This window comes from Pongo abelii, chromosome X (assembly GCF_028885655.2).
Source record: "Pongo abelii isolate AG06213 chromosome X, NHGRI_mPonAbe1-v2.0_pri, whole genome shotgun sequence".
NCBI lineage: Eukaryota > Metazoa > Chordata > Mammalia > Primates > Hominidae > Pongo > Pongo abelii.
The window spans coordinates 30,151,345-30,175,933 of NC_072008.2; the positions used below are offsets into that span (position 1 = coordinate 30,151,345).

Sequence of the window (24,589 nt, forward strand, 5' to 3'; positions counted from 1 at the left end):
TCACTACTTTATACCACAGATATTTTAACTAGTATCAAATTTAAGTGTTTGAGAACTTATAGATTCAAATAATCCAGAAAAGTACCAAATGGCACAACATGTGAATTAGAACAGTACTGTAAATATTTCAAAGTGTACAAGTCAAGCAAATTTATTTTACAATTGCCAGAGGTTGTCATAGAAGAATTGAAATGAAAAGCAAAATTTATTAAGACACTGACAGACATTCAAGAATCATAAAATCAAACCATTAAGGTTTTATATATCTAATGTTTATTCATTCAAAGATATATGATCTCTGAAGAGAATTTTATTTGAAAAATCATATCTTGAAAAATTGAGAAAGCATATGATGGCAAATCTGAGACATAAGAAGAAATGTGACTTACTTATTGAAAACTATAATTTATTCAGATTTTATCAATGCGAATTTTTAATTATCACAGTTTTCTGTGATAATATGCCACACTTAAACATACAAAATCAACTTTTAGGATTAAAAAAAGATGAAATATACAATTTATCTTTGAACCCTCCTCCAGTTTCATTTTAGGAATCCGTTTACTGCATGATGGCCTCTGCTACTAGTCAGTTTCACTTATGTGATTCATATATACTTGAGAACAAAGAAAAAACAAAAAAAAGGGAATGGCCAGCTGCCAAAAACATTTGGCAACTATTCAGTAAGTGTTTAGAGGTTAAAAACTCCCCCGAACCGGATGTCATACTTAAAACATTTCTATTGTCAGTAAATCTTTTTTCTAGCCAAATCCAATACAGCCAAAACCTTCAACTTGAAAAGTGAGTCTTCAACCTACATTTTCTTAAAAGCTGTGTTATTCTAAAATAATCCCGCAGATTCCTTGCTTCCTCAGTCCTTTTAAAGAACATTGAGGGTATTATCCTCTCATATGTTAAAGAGAAAGGTGCATTTATCTATAACCTTTCCAAACCCTCTTTTCATTCCTGAACATAATTCCATTTTTTCCTTCATCAAGATTTCTTAATATTTTAAATTCATATTTTTTATTTGTTAAAGCCACAGAGTCCAAACTTCCTTCTTTCCTCTCAAAAATGTTTTTATAAAACATCACAGCTTTTAGTTAATTCAATTTAAGAAGAAGTATCTGCTGGACTTGTTGATTGACTTCAAGTAACCAAACAACTAGTTGAATGATTGGATCTTGTTTTTTTGTGTTTGTTTGTTTTTGGTTTTGGTTTTCTGGTGGAGCATATCTGCCAGGGTCTTTTGAAAGTCATAAGAAAGAGTAACTTAATGACTATATTGCAGATTATAAAGAAAGAATTACTACAAAGAGTGTGTATACCAGCTGTTTTTCATTTCTGCTGTGAACAGAATTATAGTTGATGGCTTAAATTGCAGAGGATTTTGAGAATAAAGCTCAGAATAAGAAATAGACTCTTGTACCAACCTATAACTACTTTTAAGCTGTTTATAAATGAAAGTTGAATTTAAATTATCCTAGCCCTACCCTTTAAAAATATTAGCATAATTTTGTTTTTCATGGTTATAAAGATGTCAGCTTTTCAAAGTTTTACCAGTCACATGAAGTTCATACACATTAAACTATGTCAATTTATGTTCTTACTTATATCAAAACAATCTAAGACGTACTATCCAAGATGCATATACAGTTGGTAATTGAAAAAGGGAAGACACCTTAGAATCCATATGATTTTGAGTCAAAAAACATTGCTGAATTTAGTATGGCATCTGGCACTCTGCTTCCAGTCTGACAACTTTCAAATCATGGATTTGCTTCTGGTGGTAAATAAATGCCTAACCCATTACTGCACTGATGCAGACTCTGGAGAAAGAGAGAAATTACATATCACTCAAGTGTCCCATTGGTTTGAGGATGGTGCTGCAGATGCTTGAAAGAGGCTTTCTACCAGTATAATCTACTTGGAAACAACTCCATTATAACTGGGAGATATTAACTTAAGTGCTATAAATACATCCAGATGACATAAGGAGGTAGAAAACTAACTGATGTCATAGCACCAATTCCTAAATTTAAGATTAATATGGTTATTTCATATATTAGTCTAGGCAAAAATTTATCCCCTTTTTGATAAAAACATGAATTCTCAGCTATTTTATTAGGAGTGTATCTCCTCTAAGTATTAGGACCATCTATCATGGAGCCGAGGGGGCAAGGTTTGGTTTTTATGATGTTGTGGTCAAATACCTCGCAGATAACTGCAGTTGTTTGGTGTCATTGAGACCGCTGCATGCCTATATCCTGTTCTAGAACAGAGTTTATCGAAGTGTGGTCCCTCAATCAGCAGCAGCATCTCTTGAGAGTTTGCTATAAATATAAATTCTAGGAACCTACTCTTCACCTACTGAATGAGAAACTCTAGAGGTGGGGCTCAGCCCTCCAAATAATTGTCATTCATGCTCAAGTCTGAAAACCACTTTCCTAGAGGCATTTACACGGACCCTAAGGTTTTTGTTTTTGTTTTGTTTTGTTTTTTTGAGACAGTCTCGCTCTGTCGCCCAGGCTGGAGAGCAGTGGCGCAGTCTTGGCTCACTGCAAGCTCCGCCTCCCGGGTTCACGCCATTCTCCTGCCTCAGCCTCCCGAGTAGCTGGGACTACAGGCACCCGCGACCACGCCTGGCTAAATTTTTTTGTATTTTCAGTAGAGACGAGGTTTCACCGTGTTAGCCAGGATGGTCTTGATCTCCTGACCTTGTGATCGCCCGCCTCGGCCTCCCGAAGTGCTGGGATTACAGGCGTGAGCCAACGCACCTGGCCAACCCTAATGTCTTTTCATGAATCACAGTAAGAAGCTACAGTTCAAGAGTATTCCAAAGGAGCCTTGCTAAACTCTGAACCACAGCTTCTAGTAATTCCTTGAGAAGTCAGAGCAGCATGGAGTCTACATCTCCAAAGCAGTCTCTCCTGAGAAATGATCCGAGTCTTGAGAAAAATCTCAAAATTAGCTATCGGGTGTGAGTCATGAGATACCAAAATGAAAGGCCATTCGTTCATTTCATCAACTGATAAACCTGAGCCTCTATTAAGCCCTAGTCACATACCTGAGCTAAGGATCTCATAGTCTAAGAGAAAAGATAAGATATAAGGAAAATCATATAATACATGGGAAAAATATCACTTCCAACTGAGGGAAATCAGGCTAACCTTCAAGGAAAACAAGCTAAAAATGCAGCTGCTGATTATTTAGACAATGAGTAGCCACAGATATTTTTTAAGCCACCATAACACATGATCAGTGGTAAGGTCTGGGAGGGTAAATTTGGTGACTCTATTCTCCAGAAGGAGAAAGAAATGGAAAGGGAAGACCACTCAAATATAATTGTAACAGCTGAGATATGAGTAGGGCCTAACCTAGAATGGAAATAGAATCCAATAGATTTGTACCAATGAATGGCGATGAGATTATTAGTAAAGATAAGGGATAGATGGAACGCGCATCTGAAGTTTTGACATTAAAGAAATGAGATTTTTATGTTACTAAAATTAAAATGAAACAAAAGATGAAGAACAGAGCTTGAGATGGGAAGCTTGTTACGTTGTGAGCATGTGAAGTGTGAGGTGCATGATGAAGATGCAAATTAAAGTGTTCAGGTTACAGGTAGGAGTGGGGGACTGTCATAATTCAGGAGAAATAGAACAGGATCGTGCGTCCAAATTGAGGGGGCATCTACACAGAAGTGATGTTATGGAAGTTGATGTTATGGAAGGAAAGGATATTTTTAAGGGAAAGTGGGCTGAAAGAAAAATGAAGTGGACCGCAGAAAACATCTTGCAGAAAGACGGTATTTATGGGTTGGAAGCGAGGTTTCCATGAAAGAAGCAGGGGAATCAGAAACATGTTATATAAGCAAGGGTGATATTTATCTGAAATTTACCAGTATGGGTGGACCAGTTGTTTACATCTCGTCTGATTTCTGAATGCTCTGTTCTTACTGGTGTTCGTGTTGATACGGCTTTAAAATAATCATCTTAAGTCTAGAGAAGACATGAGGCAATGAATGAGGATCTAATTATTACACAACCCCAATTGAGGGGAGTTTCAACACTTTGCACTACTTTGTGGCAAACTGGAAAAGAACAGATTACCGGAAAGAAAATAGCATATGCCCAAAATAATACTACAATCCACAATCTGGCCTGAGGAGTCCTTCCATTATTAGCCTGTGACTCCTGAACTACCCTTAGTAATACATTTAATCTCTTAGGAATGTACTATTGATTTGGATTTGTCTGCATCTCCTGCTAGGCTAGAAACTAATGACCAATATTGTAAAGAAAGTTTAATATCTCATAGGTAATGCATGTAAATAGTTAATGAATATTTTAAGTAATTATTAACCAATATTATGTACTGACTTTATTGTGTGCTTTTTTTTAATGATTTCTTACTCAACTGAAGTGTTTACATCAATGAGTGGTACAATTATAGATTGTACTGGCCTATGGGCATATAGCTTTGCTATAGCAAATATAATAATTATTTTTGGAGAAAACTAGATTTTGTTTTTTAAAATGTACAACTATATGCTGGCTAAAGAATAAAGGAAATGCCAAAATATGACACATTTGGTATGATTGTTTTTCTTAAACTTTTTTGCCCTAAAAGCTGCTTTTTAAAAAACTCTTCTATAGCTGAAGTTTTTATTCCAAGTATCCTATAGTGAAGTTGTTAGTGCCTTATATACCTGTGTTAACTTTACATGTAGCAAACACTTTTCTGAGTTTGCCCTGAAAAGTTATAATCATAGCATGATTTCTAGATGGCTCAAAATTATCAGACTACTAGAATTAACACACATGTATATAGCTCAGGAAGTGAATTTTAGTGTCCTTGAAGTCAAAAGGATTGTCCCAAAGCCACCCAGAACAACGGTCAAGAATGTCCCTCTATCGTTGATGTTTCATAGCCCAAATATTTTAAGTTCTATGCTTAATGCAGAGTTCATTTTATTCTGAAATTTATGAGTGTTTCAATTTAACTTGATCTAATCATCAAGTAATACGCTGCCTATCATCAGGGAAGTGCAATAGAGAGCTAAAGACATTGATGTTGGTAGACTCAGCATGTCGACAGTATTTAAAATTTAAGTGAACTATGAATCTTGATATCTTAGTCTAAAAAGGAAATTGACAAAAGACTATCCGGAGGATAAATGATTTCTTATTCTTAGAAACAACAAATGAGAAATCTGAGGTGGTATATTAGAAAACTTAAGATAAAGATAACAAATGACAGTAGTCCTCAAATATTTAAAATTTTCTCATGTAAAAAGGGGGAAGAGTAAGGAGAGAAGTGAGATTTTAGAACTAAGTTTCTTTTATTTACATTCTACTTCTTGATTCTTATGAACTGATTAGCATGATGAAAAATAACTTGGCAGTATTTTATGTGTAAGATGAGTGGAGACCAGAAAAATAACGTCTTTCTATAATCATTCATTTTAATAATATTCTCAGTCTCAATATGCAAGAACTGACTCCTAGTAAAAAATTAATTATCCCAAGTTTTGTTGTATTTTCTCCCCAACAGAAAATCAACACAGCACACATAGTCTAAAAAAATCATTCCTCCACAATTAAGTCAGTTGCCATTTTCTCTCTCTTTTTTCAACTGGGTAAAATGGCCAAGGGTAGGACCAGTTGAACATAAGATTTAAAGTAAGAGCATACTGATATCCAAACATATGGCTTTTACAAGCAATCAAGATTCTCTGTGATCTGTGCATCAAAAATGGTGAAATTCTGCCGGGTGCGGTGGCTCACGCCTATAATCCCAGCACTTTGGGAGGCTGAGGCAGGTGGATCGCCTGAGGTCAGGAGTTCAAGACCAGCCTGGCCAACATGGTGAAACCCCATCTCTACTAAAAATAGAAAAATTAGCTGGGTGTGGTGGCGTGCACCTGTAATCCCAGCTACTGGGGAGGTTGAGGCAGGAGAATGGCTTGAGCCTGGGAGGCAGAGGTTGCAGTGAGCCGAGATCACGCCACTGCACTCCAGCCTGGGTGACTGAGCAAGACTGTGTCTCAAAAAAAAAAAAAGGAAGTCTGCATTTCAATTACTCTTTTCATTGATTTTTCTCCTACTTTTTTCACAGCAACATCAACAACAAATCAAAATACAACCCTTTGTACCTCCAAACTAGTTTTAGAATATTTGACATCATTGAACTCAATGAAACTTAATGAAGGCTCATTTTTTGGTCTTTCAGAAATGGGACATTTGGAGATGTTTATGAAAAAAAAGTGCATGTTTTCATGTCCTATTGTTATCTCTGTAGAGGAGTGACTTTGACTTTTCTTTGGAATTTTTTGACAGACAATAAAGATTATGATGCATACTTATCATACACCAAAGTGGATCCTGACCAGTGGAATCAAGAGACTGGGGAAGAAGAACGTTTTGCCCTTGAAATCCTACCTGATATGCTTGAAAAGCATTATGGATATAAGTTGTTTATACCAGATAGAGATTTAATCCCAACTGGAAGTAAGTTAATGTTTTCATTTGAGAGTGTGCATATTCATGTGAGTGTCTGTGTAGTCATCACTTTTTCATGGAATTTTAATGTTTGGTTCTTTACTTCAAAATTTGTATCTGTTAGTTTCCCTAGAAAGAAATGTCTTTGTGTGTTCACATGAAATTTAATTTTTGCTAGCTCAGAGAAGATACTCCATTACTGTATAAAGCATCTCATTTTGTGAGCCTTGACATTGAAAGAAACCAAATGAGAGATTTGTACCGGGAAAAAAAATATTGCTGACGTTAGGAGAAACAAGTCCCAAACTCTATTCAGTGAACTATTTTCATTTAATTTCTGAAAGAGAATCTACTAGGACTTTCTGGACCAAATTTTCCATTCACTCATTTTGATGCACTCTTTTATCTTTTGTAGCATACATTGAAGATGTGGCAAGATGTGTAGATCAAAGCAAGCGGCTGATTATTGTCATGACCCCAAATTACGTAGTTAGAAGGGGCTGGAGCATCTTTGAGCTGGAAACCAGACTTCGAAATATGCTTGTGACTGGAGAAATTAAAGTGATTCTAATTGAATGCAGTGAACTGAGAGGAATTATGAACTACCAGGAGGTGGAGGCCCTGAAGCACACCATCAAGCTCCTGACGGTCATTAAATGGCATGGACCAAAATGCAACAAGTTGAACTCCAAGTTCTGGAAACGTTTACAGTATGAAATGCCTTTTAAGAGGATAGAACCCATTACACATGAGCAGGCTTTAGATGTCAGTGAGCAAGGGCCTTTTGGGGAGCTGCAGACTGTCTCGGCCATTTCCATGGCCGCGGCCACCTCCACAGCTCTAGCCACTGCCCATCCAGATCTCCGTTCTACCTTTCACAACACGTACCATTCACAAATGCGTCAGAAACACTACTACCGAAGCTATGAGTACGACGTACCTCCTACCGGCACCCTGCCTCTTACCTCCATAGGCAATCAGCATACCTACTGTAACATCCCTATGACACTCATCAACGGGCAGCGGCCACAGACAAAATCGAGCAGGGAGCAGAATCCAGATGAGGCCCACACAAACAGTGCCATCCTGCCGCTGTTGCCAAGGGAGACCAGTATATCCAGTGTGATTTGGTGACAGAAAAGCAAGGGACATCCCGTCCCTGGGAGCTTGAGTGGAATCTGCAGTCCAGTGCCTGGAACTAAATCCTCGACTGCTGCTGTTAAAAAACATGCATTACAATCTCTAGAACACGAGGAAAAACAGGGTCTTGTACATATGTTTTTTGGAATTTCTTTGTAGCATCAGTGTCCTCCTGTTTTACCATGTCTTTTACCATTACATTTTTTGACTTTGTTTTATATGTCGTTGGAATTTGTAAATTTACATTTTTTTTAAAGAAGAGACTGATGTGTAGATAGAAAACCCTTTTTTTGCTTCATTAGTTTAGTTTTAGAATGGGTTTTTATTTTATTTCCTTTTTTAAAATTTTACTTTGCTTTTAACATTTCCTTGGGGTGCTTGGACAAATCTATCCGATGGGACAAGGAGCACCGGATTCTTTCTCGGGTTCTGCCTAGGATCAACTGGGCCACGTCGGCCTTCAGAGAACAGTGCAACAAATGCCAGCATTGCCATTCGGGGGAAAAAAAAAAAAAAAAAAAGATGAGAAGAACACTTGTTCATAGGAGGGCCCCACCAGTCAGAGCCCTGAATCTCTTCCTTGTCCCACCTCATTCCCCACCTCTACCTTTCTAATGGCGGCATGATGTGTAAACTCTGTGGAGGGGTGGGGGCGGGTCTAACTGTCTTAACATTTAAGTCACTGCTCTTCAGAATACACTCTAGACCCAAAGGTGTGCTAATCACTTCACAGTGACCACTACAGAGTACTAAGAAGAGAAGAGAAGATCAAGGGCATGAAATTGGGGAAGAGTGTTATTTCCGTTTTTTAAATGAGTTGATGTACCCTTATATATATATATATATATATACATATATATATAAATATAAATATATATAAAAACAAAACAAAACAAAAAAAAAGAAAAAAAACAAAAAACAAAAAACAAAAAAAAAATCAAGCCCTATATTTGATCACTTCCTGGAAAGGCATGAATGTGTTTGTGGCTGTTTTTGTTTAATCTTCTACTTCCTCTTTCCCTCTATAATTTCTCTGCAAATGAGATTCTGTGCAAATGCCAGGCAAGTTAATTCAAAAGAGTGAATCAACGCAAGTCAAAATGAAATTTACACTGAAGGCTTCCAAACCAAAGGGAAGGACAGGATGTGTCATCAAATATATTTTGTCACCTCGTATTATACAAAATGTTATTTTCTAAAGAGTCAGAGAAAATCTGTGAAACTTATTGTGCGGCCCCCTTGTAATTAAATGTTAACTCCCTTGTATTTAATTTTCAACACTACATTAAGAATTAAGTGGTTTCAGTTTGTGGACATAAGCAACACTTATTAATATCAAGGTGTTTAAGAACTCAGGAGGTCAAACATATGAATACCAACAGAGATCGGTATTTTCAAAATAAACATTATTTATACAAAATAGTTTTTAAATTAGATCAGAAAGTATTTAAAATAATTTTACTGTATAAAGAATTTGCTTTATTTTAGCTATGTAATTCTATCTTTCAGAAAACAGAAAGCTGATGCTCCCAAGAAATTCATCCCTTACCATTTAGCTTTATGTTTGAAATCAATGACATAAGCAGCTAAATCATATTCATGTGAAGGTTGATGCAAAATCAATCACAAAGGAATCTGCAGAGGGCAGAGTTGTTAAAAGGAAATATTACCTATGTAGCTTTTAGTTTTAAAAAAAAAATCAATGTGATAAAAACACTGATAATAGAACTTATGCATTAATTTAGTGATTCATTGTAGGAACTCCCATCCCAGTCATCATCTGTGGGCCTGTGTAGTGACTATCGTATGTTTGGTTTATTCCTACCACCATTTAGTGAGAAAACAATTCTACACTTTTGGTCACAATAGTAAGGTGGCCACACACACACACACACACACACACACACACGTGTAAACTGCAATAGGGTTCATTGGGGAGGGTGAGGTTAATTTGCAAATATATGAAGAAGTGTAAGCATTTGTAACAATGAAAAGGTCTCAGTATCTGTGTGACAAGGTAAAGGAGCCTTGGGATGTGCATTGATTATTATTTGCTTAAAAAATGTTTATTTCCCTGACAACTCGCCTGGGTCCTTCTCTACAATCTGTTCTTTATTCCCGTCCTCTCCCCTTGGATCTGTGTCACATTTTCACAAACCAGAACTGAAGCTGCAAGGACACATAAAACTTTAAGGTCAGCTTTGCACATTGGGTTATTTTCAGAATCTGAGAAGGCCATTGTTTTTACTTTGTACTATGGACAGCTGTCAGGGACTGGTGGCAGTGTACTTCATTGGACTGGATTCCAAACTCCCCCAGTGCTCAGAAAACTGTAAACATGGCAATGGCCTGATTTATCTCTTTGGTTTTTAATTTTTCTTTTCAGTGCACGATGGAAGTGTGGAATAAATGTAGAGGAAGTAATCAGACCACAGTCATATTTTAGGCATCCATAGGTGTTAATTTAGCTGCATTGGGAGTACATTTTTTGTTCTATTTTTAGTGTAGATTTAAGCACTTTGAATAGCATGATTCAGGGATTGATGGGTAATATTTGATATTCTCACAACTTACTTATGAAACTTCTTTTTCCTCTAATGCTTTGTCATATTTAAAAAATGAAATAAATGCAAAAGAAGCTATCTATGGCTTTAGAAACATTCCTCCCAAGTATTCCTCTATCAGCTCCATGTGAGAACAAATGAAGGAAACTGTCATGTGTTCACGTGTTCTATGTTTAACAAAAGTTCTGTTAGAACTCACAATAAAAAGACAAAAAAATCGATGTCCCCTAGTGCTTAGGTTTCATCCTTCGCTTTTTTCAGTGGGGGCTGTGGGGGATAAGAATATTCTAGTTGTAAAAACACAGTTGAAAGTGTGAATATGTTAGCCAAGCTGGGGGGAGAGAATAGACTTCCAGACTTGGACATATGTGATGTTTGGTATTGCCTGTTTTTCATCAGTTGCCACTTGAGCTCTGAACGACACATTGTGGATTCAAAAGATCATCTGGTTCTTTAGTGTAACCTCTACTTGCTGCTTATGAGCATCCTACCCCTTATTCGGGTGCTCAAACTTTTGCTTATTTAATTTGTACTGCATTCCTTAGGTCTCCTGTGGGCAGAGAAGACATTTGTATCTCATGTAGACAGCTGATTTAAGTTTAGATCAATTCTATGAAACAAATCTGAGACATGAGTTAAGAGACCTGAATCTACTATATTTCTATAGCTAAACACTCGATTGCTCAAACAGTAAACCACTTTGTGATTATTACTTTCTTCATAGTGTATGTATTTGGACCCTATCAATCAACTTAATCTTAAAATATAGATGCTGGTTTCTTCCATATTTCATTACTATCTAGCATTTTATAACAAGAACAAATATTAACTGAGAGCCAACCTTTAAACTGTAAGTCTTGTTTATCCTAGAATAGTCATTAACTTTTCAGATATCATTTATATAAATGAAGATCACCATTTCTAGGAAAACATTGATTCATACATTTGTGAATTATTTTTGGATTCTGGAATGATGCCCTAGTTCTCTTTTTTGTTGTTAGGAGTATTTTTTAATCTTGTGATTAATTTCTTTATTTATTAGGTTAAGTTTGTAACATTAGTCCCAGAAGAAAGCATATTGAAATTCAAAGGATAGCATCAGCATTATACAAATGAAATGACTGACTGGAAGTAAGAGAATACACAGACGTAGAAGAGGAAAATCCCTTCCTGTCTCTGATCTGAACTTGCTTGGTCATTAATCTCATTATTGACATAGCTGATTAATAGAGGTGAAATATTATTAAATAGGTTAGAAATCCCATCTACAGACAGACACACATTCCCTATTGCTGAGGAACTTTTCTAACAGTATATACAGTTATTACCAAAAGATGGTGATGCAACTAGAATCCCCAAAAGGAGAAGCTTATCAATGGAAACAGAGGCTATTCCTTGCCTTATCATGAATCCTTTACACTTCTTTATTGTTCTGAACAAAGAAGGTAACCAATAATCAAAGTTTGATTATCCTTAATAGTAGATCTTAATCTTGGGTTCAAGGATACCTTGCTTCTATAAAAAGGAATAAAATAACAAAGCCCTTGAAATTCCAGACAAAATTGTTAATGTGCGTAAAACGGTGTTTGTCTGGGTGTGAGTCTCAAGACATCTATCATCTAAAAAGCTACTGATGTTTGGATTTAGAAGATATTCTCAGAAACTGATATTCAGATAAACCCACATAACTTGCAGGCATTGTTTTGTCTACCACTCTCTACCTTCATTCATAAAAACTCACTCTGGAGATAATTATTGTTCTACTAGAGACAAGTCTCCTTCCAAAATGGCCTGACTTTGTGGGAGACCCAGCGTACTGTAAACAAAAATTTTGTATGATGACAAATAATTCATGCTCAGATAAAAACTAATTGGCTATCGTTGTGATAATCTTACTCATGTCTTCACCCATTCTAAAAATAGTTTGGGGTGCATGTAAAATTATCTAATTTGGCAATGATGCCTTATTTCAGTAAATTTATTTATGATTTATGCTTAATTATTTTTCCTACAACATAACTAAGAATTCATCCAGTACCGGAAAAGAAGAAACAAACATTTAACATGTTTTTCTAAAAAAAAGAAAATCCCACCAAGTTTTTTTTTAGGCAAAGATTTAGAAGTGGCTATATATTTGATTTTCAGCAATTATGATTTTGCCAGTTTCATAACATGACTTTGGAGGCATATGAAGAATTTTGAGAATAAACTAAAGTTAGGTAGTGGTTATTTAAAGTTTTACTTGCGATTGGTAGCAAGGTAAAAGGTTATTCTATGTTAATAAATTGAGATACTGTCACAAGGAGCTGTAAGATCTAACTAAATTTGAATAAAGCAAGAGAAGGACGACATGATGATGAGTTAATCCTAATCCTAAATGAATGTGCCTTGTCATCATCAAATTTCCATCACATCCATAGAAAATGGATGTAATTTTGGATGTAAAAAAATTGGAGCTCAATTCCAGTCTTCCATCAAGTATCATTTCTTCCTTCTAGGCTCAGAACGTAAAACATGTCTTTGTGTGTGTGTGTGTGTATTTCTCTTGCTCATTTGAAAATTTTTCTCTAAATAGCCTCTGGGTCCACTGACAAACTCATGTTTCTGAATTCTTCGTTAAAGTAAGTAAAGTACTATTGTTTTTTCTACCATTCACTATCTTCATTGATGCATTCCCCGTGGTCCATAAGTCTTTAGCATATTCTCTTTTTAACAAGGGCAATCACTCTTAAAAAATCATTACACTATGTTCTCTCCACTACTAAATGAATAGAATCGGAAAAACTGCACATGAACTTGAGAGTATTACATGTAATATTGATGTGTAAATTTTAACCTTCATAATCCAAATAACATTAAGTTTCAAAGGGCATGCTGTGTCATTAAAAAAAGATTTAATGTGAAATGACATTATTACATAGTGCATGAAAATGTGGCAAAGTAATTTGGATCTATCTTTACTAGTCAATGAGAGATTAAATTTGGGGAGATCAGATGTGACCGTTTAGGTTAATTCTCAACTGGGATGAAGACATCTTAATGTTAGGATACATGGGTGGTTGTCCATATTCCTTGCAGTATATGCTCCTCTTAACTAGAATCCTTAGTGTATTCTTTCCACCAAAGTAGTGGAGGTATGTTCACATAATCTGCTATTGAACTGCAAAAACTTTTACAGTTTCAGAGTTTGAGGGAACCCAAATAGGAAAATTGATGGAGTCATTTTCCTCTGCTGGTGTTCAAGTCATATTTGAAACTCAGACACTCTCAGATCTGTTCAACAGTCAGTAAAAAGTGCATTTTTACATAGTGTTTCCCTTTAGTTTTGCCTACCCTCTTGATTTTGTACAATCTAGAATGTATGTAACTCATGCGTAGGTGATGGAGGCGCTTTTTTTCTTAGAATACTTACAATTATATATTTGGTTTTGCTTTGACTAGCAATAGGAAAATAGACAAATACAAGTGTAAAAATGAGAAATTTTAAACTCAAATTATAATTTGTGTTTTATAGTCGTTTCATAAGTCTGTTGCTCTCTATGAGTATGCTCTCTATATATCCTGTAAAAATAAATTTATATGTTACATAGAAATTCAAGAAATTAAATTATTTATTAAGCTACAAATGTTTCTTCTGGTTTCTACCTGATCATAGATGAAAATAAATTAAATAATGTGTTGTTGGAACATATGTAAGTACGTTTGTTAATTTGATAACTCTTGTTAAACTTTTCCTTCCCTCTTTTTATGTCTGTATAACTTATAATTCTTAGGCCTAATTCCTATTGTGATGGTGAAGAAAGAGACTTAAGAATGCTCAGTTGGCTGGAAAAAAAGAAAAGAAAAACCTTCTTTAAAAATCAAGCCCATTTACAGTCCCTTTTTTTCTTCACTACTGGATTAAGGAGAGGTTTGAATCAGTAACTCAGTAACTTAAAAGTCATTATCACATTAATGGTTTTCTCAAGGTTAAATTCCACATTTGTCCCTTTATTTTATAAAATTATTTGAGAAACAGAAATGAAAGGAATGATAACATGTGAGTCCTTCTTTGCTGTTTCCTTTCCTTACTTCTTGCTCCCCAGGTATTTTATTCGTTTCTTTTTAAGGTACTACTCACATAATGACCTTAAAATAAAGTCCCCTCAGGTAACATTTTAAAGTGACCAAGATCTTTAATCATCTTGTTTTTCTGCTCTGTTCGCATCTACTTGAAGTGCACAGTCAATCCTAAAGGGAAATGTTTTTGGCCTTACTTTTTATTTTAAGTTTAAGATAAATAACCTTATTATTTATTTTATTTGGGAGGAGGAGAATGGTGGTAATCTTTCCATCATAAGCATAACAAGTGAACAACTACAAGCCGCTTAGAATGAATGAGCTGTTTAAGCAGAATGCATATCTTAAAGAAACAGCCTTTTAAGAAACACTTATCAAAGATGAAGCAGACATAAATCATTATGAAAATTTAAAGTAATAGTTACAAAAGGCCCCGTAAGGTTATTTTAGATTGGATTTCAAACTAATTAGCATATTTAAACTTTCTTAAAGCCATTTCTACCTCAGTAGGATTTTTAAATGTGAGAAAATAAACTCTATTAAAAAAATAAAATGTAAGTATCATGAATCAGTATATAATTTGCACAGTACATTTTAAATTGTGAATCATATTATAGCATATGACCCATTATTCAAAATATCAGGAGAGACCTCTAGTTGAAGAAAGTTCGGGATTGTTTGTGCACTTCAGACACACACATAAATTCTCAGGAATTTTAATTACATTCATACTATTGACAAGTGGTTAAAAGACTGATATGGGCTGGGCGCGGTGGCTCACGCCTGTAATCCCAGCACTTTGGGAGACTGAGGCTGGCTGAGGCCAGGAACGTGGCCTCAAAGACTTTGAGACAAGAATGAGGTGGATGTATTTGAGGAAGAAAAGGAAGGCCATTGGCTGGGTGCGGTGGCTCACGCCTGTAATCCCAGCACTTTGGGAGGCCGAGGTGGGTGGATCATGAGGTCAGGAGTTCAAGGCCAGCCTGGCCAACATGGTGAAACCCCACCTCTACCAAAAATACAAAAATTAGCCGGGCGTGGTGGTGCACGCCTGTAATCCCAGCTATTCAGGAGGCTGAGGCAGGAGAATCACTTGAACTATTAGGGAGGTGGAAGTTTCAGTGAGCTAGTATCGTGCCACTGCACTCCAGCCTAGGTGACGGAGCGAGACTCCTTCTCAAAAAAAAAACAAAAAAACAAAAAAACAAAAAAAAAAGAAAAAGAAAACTGATATTAATGAATTAATGAGATATCTTCAGAAGATTCCCAATTAATATCAGCTCTATATTTATGGGCAAAATAGAAACAGAGAATGAGAAAAAAAATAAGAAAATCATAATAGTGGTGACCCAATCACTTAATTGCTGTGGGATTTTCAGCATTTATATATGGCCTGTAAGAGTAATTAAAAGAAATTCCTTAAGATTGCATTTTCTATCAAGGCTTAATGCCTGGTGTCACCGTTCTAAGGCAATGTAGGTACTGCAGAACCTAGATGTGTATGTGGGGAAGGGTTTAGTAAGATTCTGAAGGATAGAGAACATCTCAATTTGACCAATAATTTAGCTAACTGTTTGACTAAATTAGATATTTTATCCTCAGTGATATGTCAGTTGGGTTTTGATGGTACACAGAGGGAGATTATTATCTGAGTAGCTCTGTATTTGATTTAAAAATCGCCAGTATTTTTAAAAAACTTAAGTAGTACATTAAACTCAAGACTTTATGGATACTGTTAATAGTTTTGCTTACATAGTAGAATAATATATACACCGTTATTTAAATTAAAACATAGATAAATAATATTCTAGGAAAGGTGACATATGGCAAAAGTCATCCAGACTGTGAATGACTGGTTTATGGAAAAATTGAGGCCAATTTTCTAACCTCTTGAATAAATAAATAAATATACAAATAAACAATTACTAATAAAAGGTGAAACGTCTCAAAAGACAGAAAAGAAAAACACAAAAGCCAGCATAAATTATAGCACTATAAGTTTATGAAAATCAATAACTGGTTTAAATTACGCAAAGAAATATCCTACTTCTATAGTTCTTGGCAATAAAGAACAATATTGTTCTTTATAAATTTAGTTAAGAAAGCTGAATCCAGCTTTGCCATGGAATATGTGACTTCTAAAAAGTGATTGTACTGCCATTTAGCAAAAACACAAAAATAAACAATAAAAAGGAACAATATTGTTCTTGGCAATAAAGAACAATTATGAACTTGAAAAGAAAACTGGGCTCAGAACACAAATCATTTCTTAGGTGGTCTCAGGCTGAACTAAGATCCATTTCTCAGTATACTTTTCCTAAATGAAATAGAAATTGTATTACTAAATATTATAATGTATGGATAGAGATAATAACTTTGGCATGCTTGATACTGTGACATAAAGATTTGGTGAGGGGTGAAATAGTTCATAGCATCCTTCCAAGGGATCTATTAACAATAATTTGAAGTCCTAGATTCACTTAGAATCACCTGGGAAGGTTTAAAAAGTTCCAGAGTCCCAAATATTCAGACATAACCAAGCAGTCTTGTGTTTGTACCTAATGTTAGCATTTTTTAAGTAAGCTCTTCACATGATTCCACAGAACAACCAGAGGTGAAAACTATCCAATGATGCAGGTCTCAAATTTTAGGCACCAGAAGAAGTGCCTGGAAAGCTTGTTAAAAGTGCGCATGCAGATTGAGCCTCAATGGGACTGAAGTGGGGCACAAAATATATTTATTTAACAAACTTTCTAGGTGATTCTAACGTGGAGGCCCACAGACCACTCTGAAAAACACAGGTGCAGGATTCGTTGTTTCTGTAATTAAAAATGCTGCCACTCTGTGGAATGCAAAATTGAAGATTCCAGCAGATAAATATCACCATAAACTAGGTCTTCCTTTTTAAATAATTCCTCCCAAATTGCTAATCAGAACTCATGATGAAGTCTTGATTTAAAAAACCTGAACTATAGAAAATTACACTTTGAGAATTCCTCATGAAGAGGAAAATAAAAAATTAGTTAAGAAAGCTGAGTTCAGCTTTGCCATGGAATATGTGGCTTCAAAAAAAGTAATTGTATGATTTAGCAAAAAAAAAAAAAAAAATTAACAGTTAAGTGTTAAATAACAATACATCTCCCTTCTGAGAGAATACAAGTCTACTGTAGCTTCTATTTCTATTTTTTAAAAATAGCAAAATTTGACAGGAATGCCAAAGACATTTGTTGTGAAAATAAATATACAAATATTAAATTAGTTAAATTAGTTGGACTTAATTAACAATTATTTTTACTCAAGTTAACAACCAATTCATCAAAAGATTAACGCCAGTGAAGAGTTTTCAAACGTTGCTTAGCATAAGAATCACTTACAGCATTTGTTAAAAGCTTGAATGAGTTCCTGGCTCACATTCCAAAACAATTGAACTCCAGGAAATTTTTACAATCATGTAATTTGGGGAGCATTATTCTAGTAAATGTCATAAACTACAAGGCTATCTTCTTATAGTGCCAATAAATGTAGTTAATTCTACATGACATGATCATTTAAATGCATTATCTTGCATTTTTTCAGCAAAATGACAACCTACACAATGATGACAAACCAGTTGGTTCTTTATCTTTCAATTGCTTACTCTGACAATACAGTTCCAGCCACATACGTTTATTTTACTGGGCTAATTTTGATCTCTAGACTCCTTGTTTTGCCTGAAATGACTACCAGAGTTGAGGTTGTTAGCTTCTGTTTCTTAAGGAGAATGTATTATTTGATGTAAGATTCTCATGAACCAGTCATGTCACTGATTCTAAGTATTAATACATATTTCGAGGACATGATTGTTGTTAGTTGAAAGAAAAATATTCTTATACATCCTTCACAGAGTAGCCACATCAAAGAGTTTCCGGAGAGTTGGCTTTAAGCTTCTAAAGATCCCACTTATAACCTAGTGACTTCCACAGTCACTGTAGGCCTTCTTACCATCTGGGCCTTTATAACGCTAGAACATTCAAAAAATAATATTCAACAGTAAATTTTATTGGGTGAAACATAACCTTTGATATTTGTACACTAAACTGAAAAAGACAATATACCAATTTAGCTTGATTTATTTTCAGAATGTATTCTGGACAACAACAGTTCAGAATCATCAACTGACAACGAGAAGCATTTAGTGCACTCAATTGGTGTACAGGTGTGCATACATGTGTAATGTGTATGTACTGTGAAATGAAAAATGCACATTATCAATATATTTAAATAAGCCTAATCAGTATATGTGCTACATGAAATAAACAGCTATGAGTTCCCAAGGCAATGCACTCCATCAGGAAATTACCCAGTGAATCCTTTTTGCATAGGCTAAAAATAAATACCCAGGTTTCTGTTCAACTAACTTTTCTTTAAGGACATGCATTTTATCTTAAAGAAAAGAGTCAGCTCATTCTTACTTCTCCCATAAAAATTCTATGATTGTCTCTATTTTCTACTTTTTCCATTACATGTTGGCCCTGAATAATTTATTTATAAAGAATTGAGGAGGTATTGCACTCAGCAACTGTCACAAGAAAAGCCTGTGAAAGCACCAAAGCTATTACCATGGATTTCCCATCTTTTGGACAATTTTTTCCAGGGCTGTGAAATGACATTTTTTTTTCAGATTCCATTTAAATTACGTCCTCAGCAAATAACGTGTCCTCAGCAAAGCCTAACTTTAGAAATACAGCTACTGATAAATTTTTAGTTTCCTCTTTACAGAATCTGTTCCATCACTGACGTGAAATAGAAACACAATAAAGTAAATGTACAACTGGTGATCTTAGGAGTACTGCACCTTAAGTATTCTGCACCATGAGGTGACCTTGTATTCATAGTCATCTTCAAAATGGGCATCTGAATGACTGTGTATCTTTATGAGAAAACTGGACATGGTTGAGGAATCACAGGAAGGAGATAGCAGAGATTTCTACTGGTGTAGTGCTGGAGAAGTGTAATTTTGTGTTGATAGCTCTAAAGATTTTAACTTCGGCTTATAGATAAGACTATATAGCTGACTGTAGCAAGTATAACATACTTAGCATTTGTACTTTCATGTTTAAGAGGGAAGGAGATCAGTCACTAAATATGAATGCTGCATATGTTAGCAATAGAGATAGTGATTTTGTAACTTTAATTGCACTTGCCTTAAATCTTTTTCCAAAAAGAAATTATATATATAAACAAATAAGATGAGGATGGTTAAAGAACATTGTTTAGAAATAGGCAAGTTCTGCGCTGATTATCCTTTTTTACATAATTTAATGCATAACGGCAGAGTATATTTGCCAGATCCATGTCAAGAGTATATGAGCACATAACAGCAGTTTGTATAAGCACAGGTGTTCTATGTTTAGATTAAAAATTAACCATGATAACTTTTGGTGTGACTGCTTTCAATTTCAAAAAGTTGGATGTTTAAAGATAAATTTATTACTTGCATAAGAATATTTTTGTATAATATTGGGAAAGGTTTAAAAAATGGACTTGCTTTATGGAGTGCAACTTTCAGAGAAAATAAACAGGGTATGTGTCCAGTTTGTAAAATGTTTTCTTTCAAGATTACGCTTTCTCTGGTTAAATGCAAGGATGTGATGACTTGAAATACATTTTTGTGTGAATTGAACAATACCACCAACAATAACAAAAAATAAAGCAATGTGAATAAGTTGCGTATGCAAACTTCTTTTAATCAATGTTAGTAGATCCTGAAAACAAAAAAGGAGATCCATTTTTGTGAAAATAATGCTAGTAATAATTATCAACGAGGTTGACCATTTGATGCATAAACATATATCCATATCCATTATAAAAAACATTTAAAAGTTTTCTCTTTGGAAACATTTTTATTCTTCATTCTTCAGTCTAAAATTATATTGATTTTCAAATATTAAAAACAATAAGTTAATAGCACCCCATAATTCTTTAATATTTATGACATCAAAATTAATATATATATATGAAGATAGTTCTTGAATTCTATGTATACCTGTTTGTGAATATAGGTCTTGGGGTAAACATATTAGAAAAGTTACGAGAACAAGTGTATTTAGGAAAATAGCATCCTGGTCAATATTTATTATGTATATCTCTATCTCTGATATAAATATATATATATATATATCTACTGTATATATACATATATATTCCTTATAATGTAGTTATATTTCGTTTAGATACCCAGCATTGAAATCTGTAAATGTAATTGTGAGTTGGTTTGGGGAATCAGGTAGTAGCTACAAAGATGAAAATGTCCCTTGAAGATTAACATGAGAGGCTAGATCATTTAAGAAGATAATCATTCCAGATAAGATGAGGGGATTTTTTATATATGTTTTTCTATGTATTATCCAATAAGTGGTTCTAAGGAAGTTCTATAAACTCCTAATTAAGAAAAAATAGAGAAACTGAAAAATAGCATTCTTAACTGGGGACAAGACTTGTGAGAAGAAAACCAGAAAAAGAATCACGTTTTAGACATGATTCATTGTACATGATGTACAATGAGGTGTGAAAAAGTAATAAACTAATAATATAGACTTTTTTTTAAGTTTGGAAAACATTTCTTCCAAGAGGCCAAAGGCATTAAAATGAAAACCTAATTTCTATTATATCACAGATGTTTCTATACCCATGTTAAGTATTACTGCTTCTTAATGATGCACAGTTATTCTATATTTTGAACATCTGTGTAAAAGTTTGCAGTTATTACTGTATTAGGTCGTGCCCCGAGGAAACGCCAAAATCAAGAGTGGGTAGATGCAGTTGCTCAAAGTAGTATTACAGGCATTTATTTGGAAAAGTAAAAGAGCATTTAGATCAGTAAAAATAACAATGGAACATTAACCCATATGAATTGACCCTTAGGTGTTACTTTTTCACCCACCCCCAATTGTCTTAGTAGAATATGAGTGAATCAAAAATATTGGCATACGCTAATTGTTTTTCTTATAATTCATCTAAGAATTTGACCAAACTAACAATGTAGAGTCCTTCTTTTTGATCCATCTCTCTAATCTCTGTCTTAAAACAGAAAAAGGAAGACCCCCCCCCCCCCACAAACACACACCCACAGAGTGGATTTTCTTTTTCTCTTTTTTCCAACGTTCTGCGCTTCCTTGCTCCAGGTCTGTATTGTGATTATAGAATACAATCTTTCTGTGATGGTGTCCTCAGAAGCAAGGAGTCAGGTGAAGAACAGATCAGCAAGGTAGCAGTTGGGTGGGCCACCAAGGTTGAAGGTGCAAAAGTCTGATCTTGAGTTGTCAAAGTCTACATCTGTTAACAGAGCTAGGAATGACCACTCTCCCTTGGACAGACTCATGCTAACCAGGTATTTAAGATTCTTTCTTCGAAAAAAATGAGAATTATTAATTGTGGTCAAAAAGACCAGAATGTTCTTGCTGCCTTGTTAGAAAGCCAAGTCATAATCAGAAACTTGAGAAATGTGGACTGATAAAGAAGAAAATGAACAGAAAGTAATGTCAACTGTCTTGATGGATTTGTCTCCACCACTGAGAAATAATTGCTATTCTGTCTCTTTTCTGGTCATTTTCTTCCTTACACAGAGCTAGAAAGATAGAGACAAATTCTGACTACTCATGTTTTCTTAGTCTGGACTCATGGATGCCCCAACCCTCTTATTAAATAGTACAGCTTTAGATATAACAATACCGCCACGCCTGATTCTCTCTGCCTGGAATATGGGTGTTAACTTCTCAGGCATTCATTTGTAAATCTCTGCTTTGAATAGCTAATCTTCTTGAGCACTTTGTCTAAGATAACCTAAATCTTCAACTTTGGGGTCAAATGTTGTTTTTGGTTAAATGAGCTCAATACACCATTAAGACCTATTGATTTGAGCTGATGATGTTTAATAATTGAAGTACACATTGTGGACCTCATTATTCTTTTAAAATGTAGGGAGAAGGAGCATCCAATAAATATTCCCAGGGCTTGTTTTAAGGGTCTGGCAGAGGAGAGCAGCTGTTTACTCAGTTTACCTGTTTTGATCTTTAGTAGACCTCCCTTTAAGATTATGTTTGCCAGGTTTTCATCAGCTAACCTAACCACATGGAAGCCATAGCAGGGACAGCAGGATAGCGTAAAGAGCAGACAAGTCACTTACATTAAGTTGAGAGACCTTGAGCATGTTAGGTTACCTCTTTTATCCTCAAATTCCACATTTATAAAAATAAATAAATAAATAAAAGTAGACAATAATACCTTTCATGAAGGTAAACTGTAAAAGTTCCTTCCTTCCTTACTTCATTCATTCATTAATGCCAGACCTTGTTCCAGGTGCTGGGAACATATTGGAGAATCACATAAACAATATTCCTGATCCATGGCGTCTTACTTTCTGGTACAGTATGAGAAAAAAGGCAAGTCCCTTAATCAGTGAGAAAATTTCAGGCAGTGATACATGTAATGACAGTATAAAATAGGAAGATGCGATAGGAAATAACTACCTGGGGAGGTTAATTTTGCATAGTTATTACTGAAAGCTACTTCCAAGAGGTGAAACTGTGGCTGGACCTAGAATCAAGAGAAGCGGACAACCAGGGAAAGATCTGGCATTAATTGCCATTCCGTCCAAAGAACTGATCTTGAGGCCAGGAATGTGGCTTCAAAGAGTTTGAGTCAAGAATGAGGTAGATGTATTTGAGGAAGAAAAGGAAGGCCATTGGCTGGGCGCAGTGGCTCACGCCTGTAATCCCAGCACTTTGGGAGGCCGAGGTGGTTGGATCATTATGTCAGGAGTTCGAGACCAGCCTGACCAACATGGTGAAACCCCGTCTCTACTAAAAATATAAAAATTAGCCAGGCGTGGTGGCACGCGCCTGTAATCCCAGCTACTCAGGAGGCTGAGGCAGGAGAATCGCTTGAACCCGGGAGACGGAGGTTGCAGTGAGCTGAGATCATGCCATTGCACTCCAGCCTGGGCGACAGAGTGAGACTCCATCTCAAAAAAAAAAAAAAAAAAAAAGGAAGACCATTATTGCTGGGACACTGTGAATACAGGTTTAAAATTTATATATACACATAAACTGACATATATATGTGTGTGTGTATTCATATATATATAAAACATAGCACACAGTAAGTACTAAATGCTGAAAGAGTACGTAATATTACTGAAAGCAGGTTGGGGATCAGATTAAAAATTTTGCTTGTTTTAATGTTAAATGAAAATATGTGTAGTATCTTTTGATTCCACCTTTTTTTTTTTTTTTTTTTTTTTTTAAGACGGAGTCTCACTCTGTCGCCCAGGCTGGAGAGTGCCATGGCGCAATCTCGGCTCACTACAAGCTCTGCCTCCAGGGTTCAAGTCATTCTGCCTCAGCCTCCCGAGTAGCTGGGCCTACAGACGCCCGCCACCGCGCCTGGCTAATTTTTTTTGTATTTTTAGTAGAGACGGGGTTTCACCGTTAGCCCATCTCAGCCTCCCTAAGTGCTGGGATTACAGGCATGAGCCACCGCTTCCAGCCATTTTTTTTTTTCCCAAAACATACTTGATTTGGAGTTTATCACTGATCTCCAGGAAGTCTTTAATAGGTTGCAATTAAGAGCATTTATCTTTACTTCTCTAAGTATTTCATCAAATCAGCTGTAAGAAAAGCTAAACCAAACCAAAATCTACACTCAGTTTAAGGACTTGATATGCTGTATCAGAGCAATGGGCTACTCAAGGTCTATATGGTTTTGGGGAGTAGGGGTAGCAGATTAAACATGGGCATGAAATGCCTGTGTTTGAACCAATGCAATACTCTCCTCTCACGTCTCCAAGATTTGCAAAAAAAGAGCTGGGAAGAAAGACATGTGCAAAGATGCCTGGGAGAAATGTATTGATTTAGTTCTCTATTGGTCTATAACAAACCACCCCAAAAGCGAATGTCTTAAAACAAGCATTTTATTATCCCTTATGAGAATTGACTGGTATCAGCTGGAATCAGCTGGGTGGTTCTTCCACTGGTCTCATTTAGGGCCTCTCCTGCAGTTGTGGTCATATTGGAGATGGGGATGGAGTCATGTGGAGGCTAAACTGGGATGCTAGGATGACTGCACCTCTCTTCCTCTCCATATAGTTCAGGGCCTCTGCTTTCCACTTGGCCCCTCTCTACCTGTCCCTCCAGGAGGCTACTAGACTTCTTACATGGAAGTTCGAGTTTTTCAAAAGTGCAAAAGTGGAGGCAGCTAGGCCTGCTTAAGGTTTACCATAACCTTCACCACATTACATCGGTTTCAGTGAGTCAAGTTAGAAGGCTACCCTAGATTCATTGCGGG

At 35.6% G+C, this 24,589-nt stretch overlaps 1 protein-coding gene across 1 annotated transcript in view; it reads left to right on the forward strand.

Moving 5' to 3' along the window:
- IL1RAPL1 (interleukin 1 receptor accessory protein like 1) overlaps positions 1–8,190 on the forward strand; it is a 1,383,775-nt gene extending 1,375,585 nt beyond the window's left edge. Inside the window, exons 10-11 of the mRNA XM_024240664.3 lie at positions 6,342–6,512; positions 6,919–8,190. Of these exons, the coding sequence (XP_024096432.1) occupies positions 6,342–6,512; positions 6,919–7,637 (890 nt within the window). The 3' untranslated portion in view covers positions 7,638–8,190. The remainder of the gene's footprint in view (positions 1–6,341; positions 6,513–6,918) is intronic.
- The last annotated feature ends 16,399 nt before the right edge of the window (positions 8,191–24,589 follow it).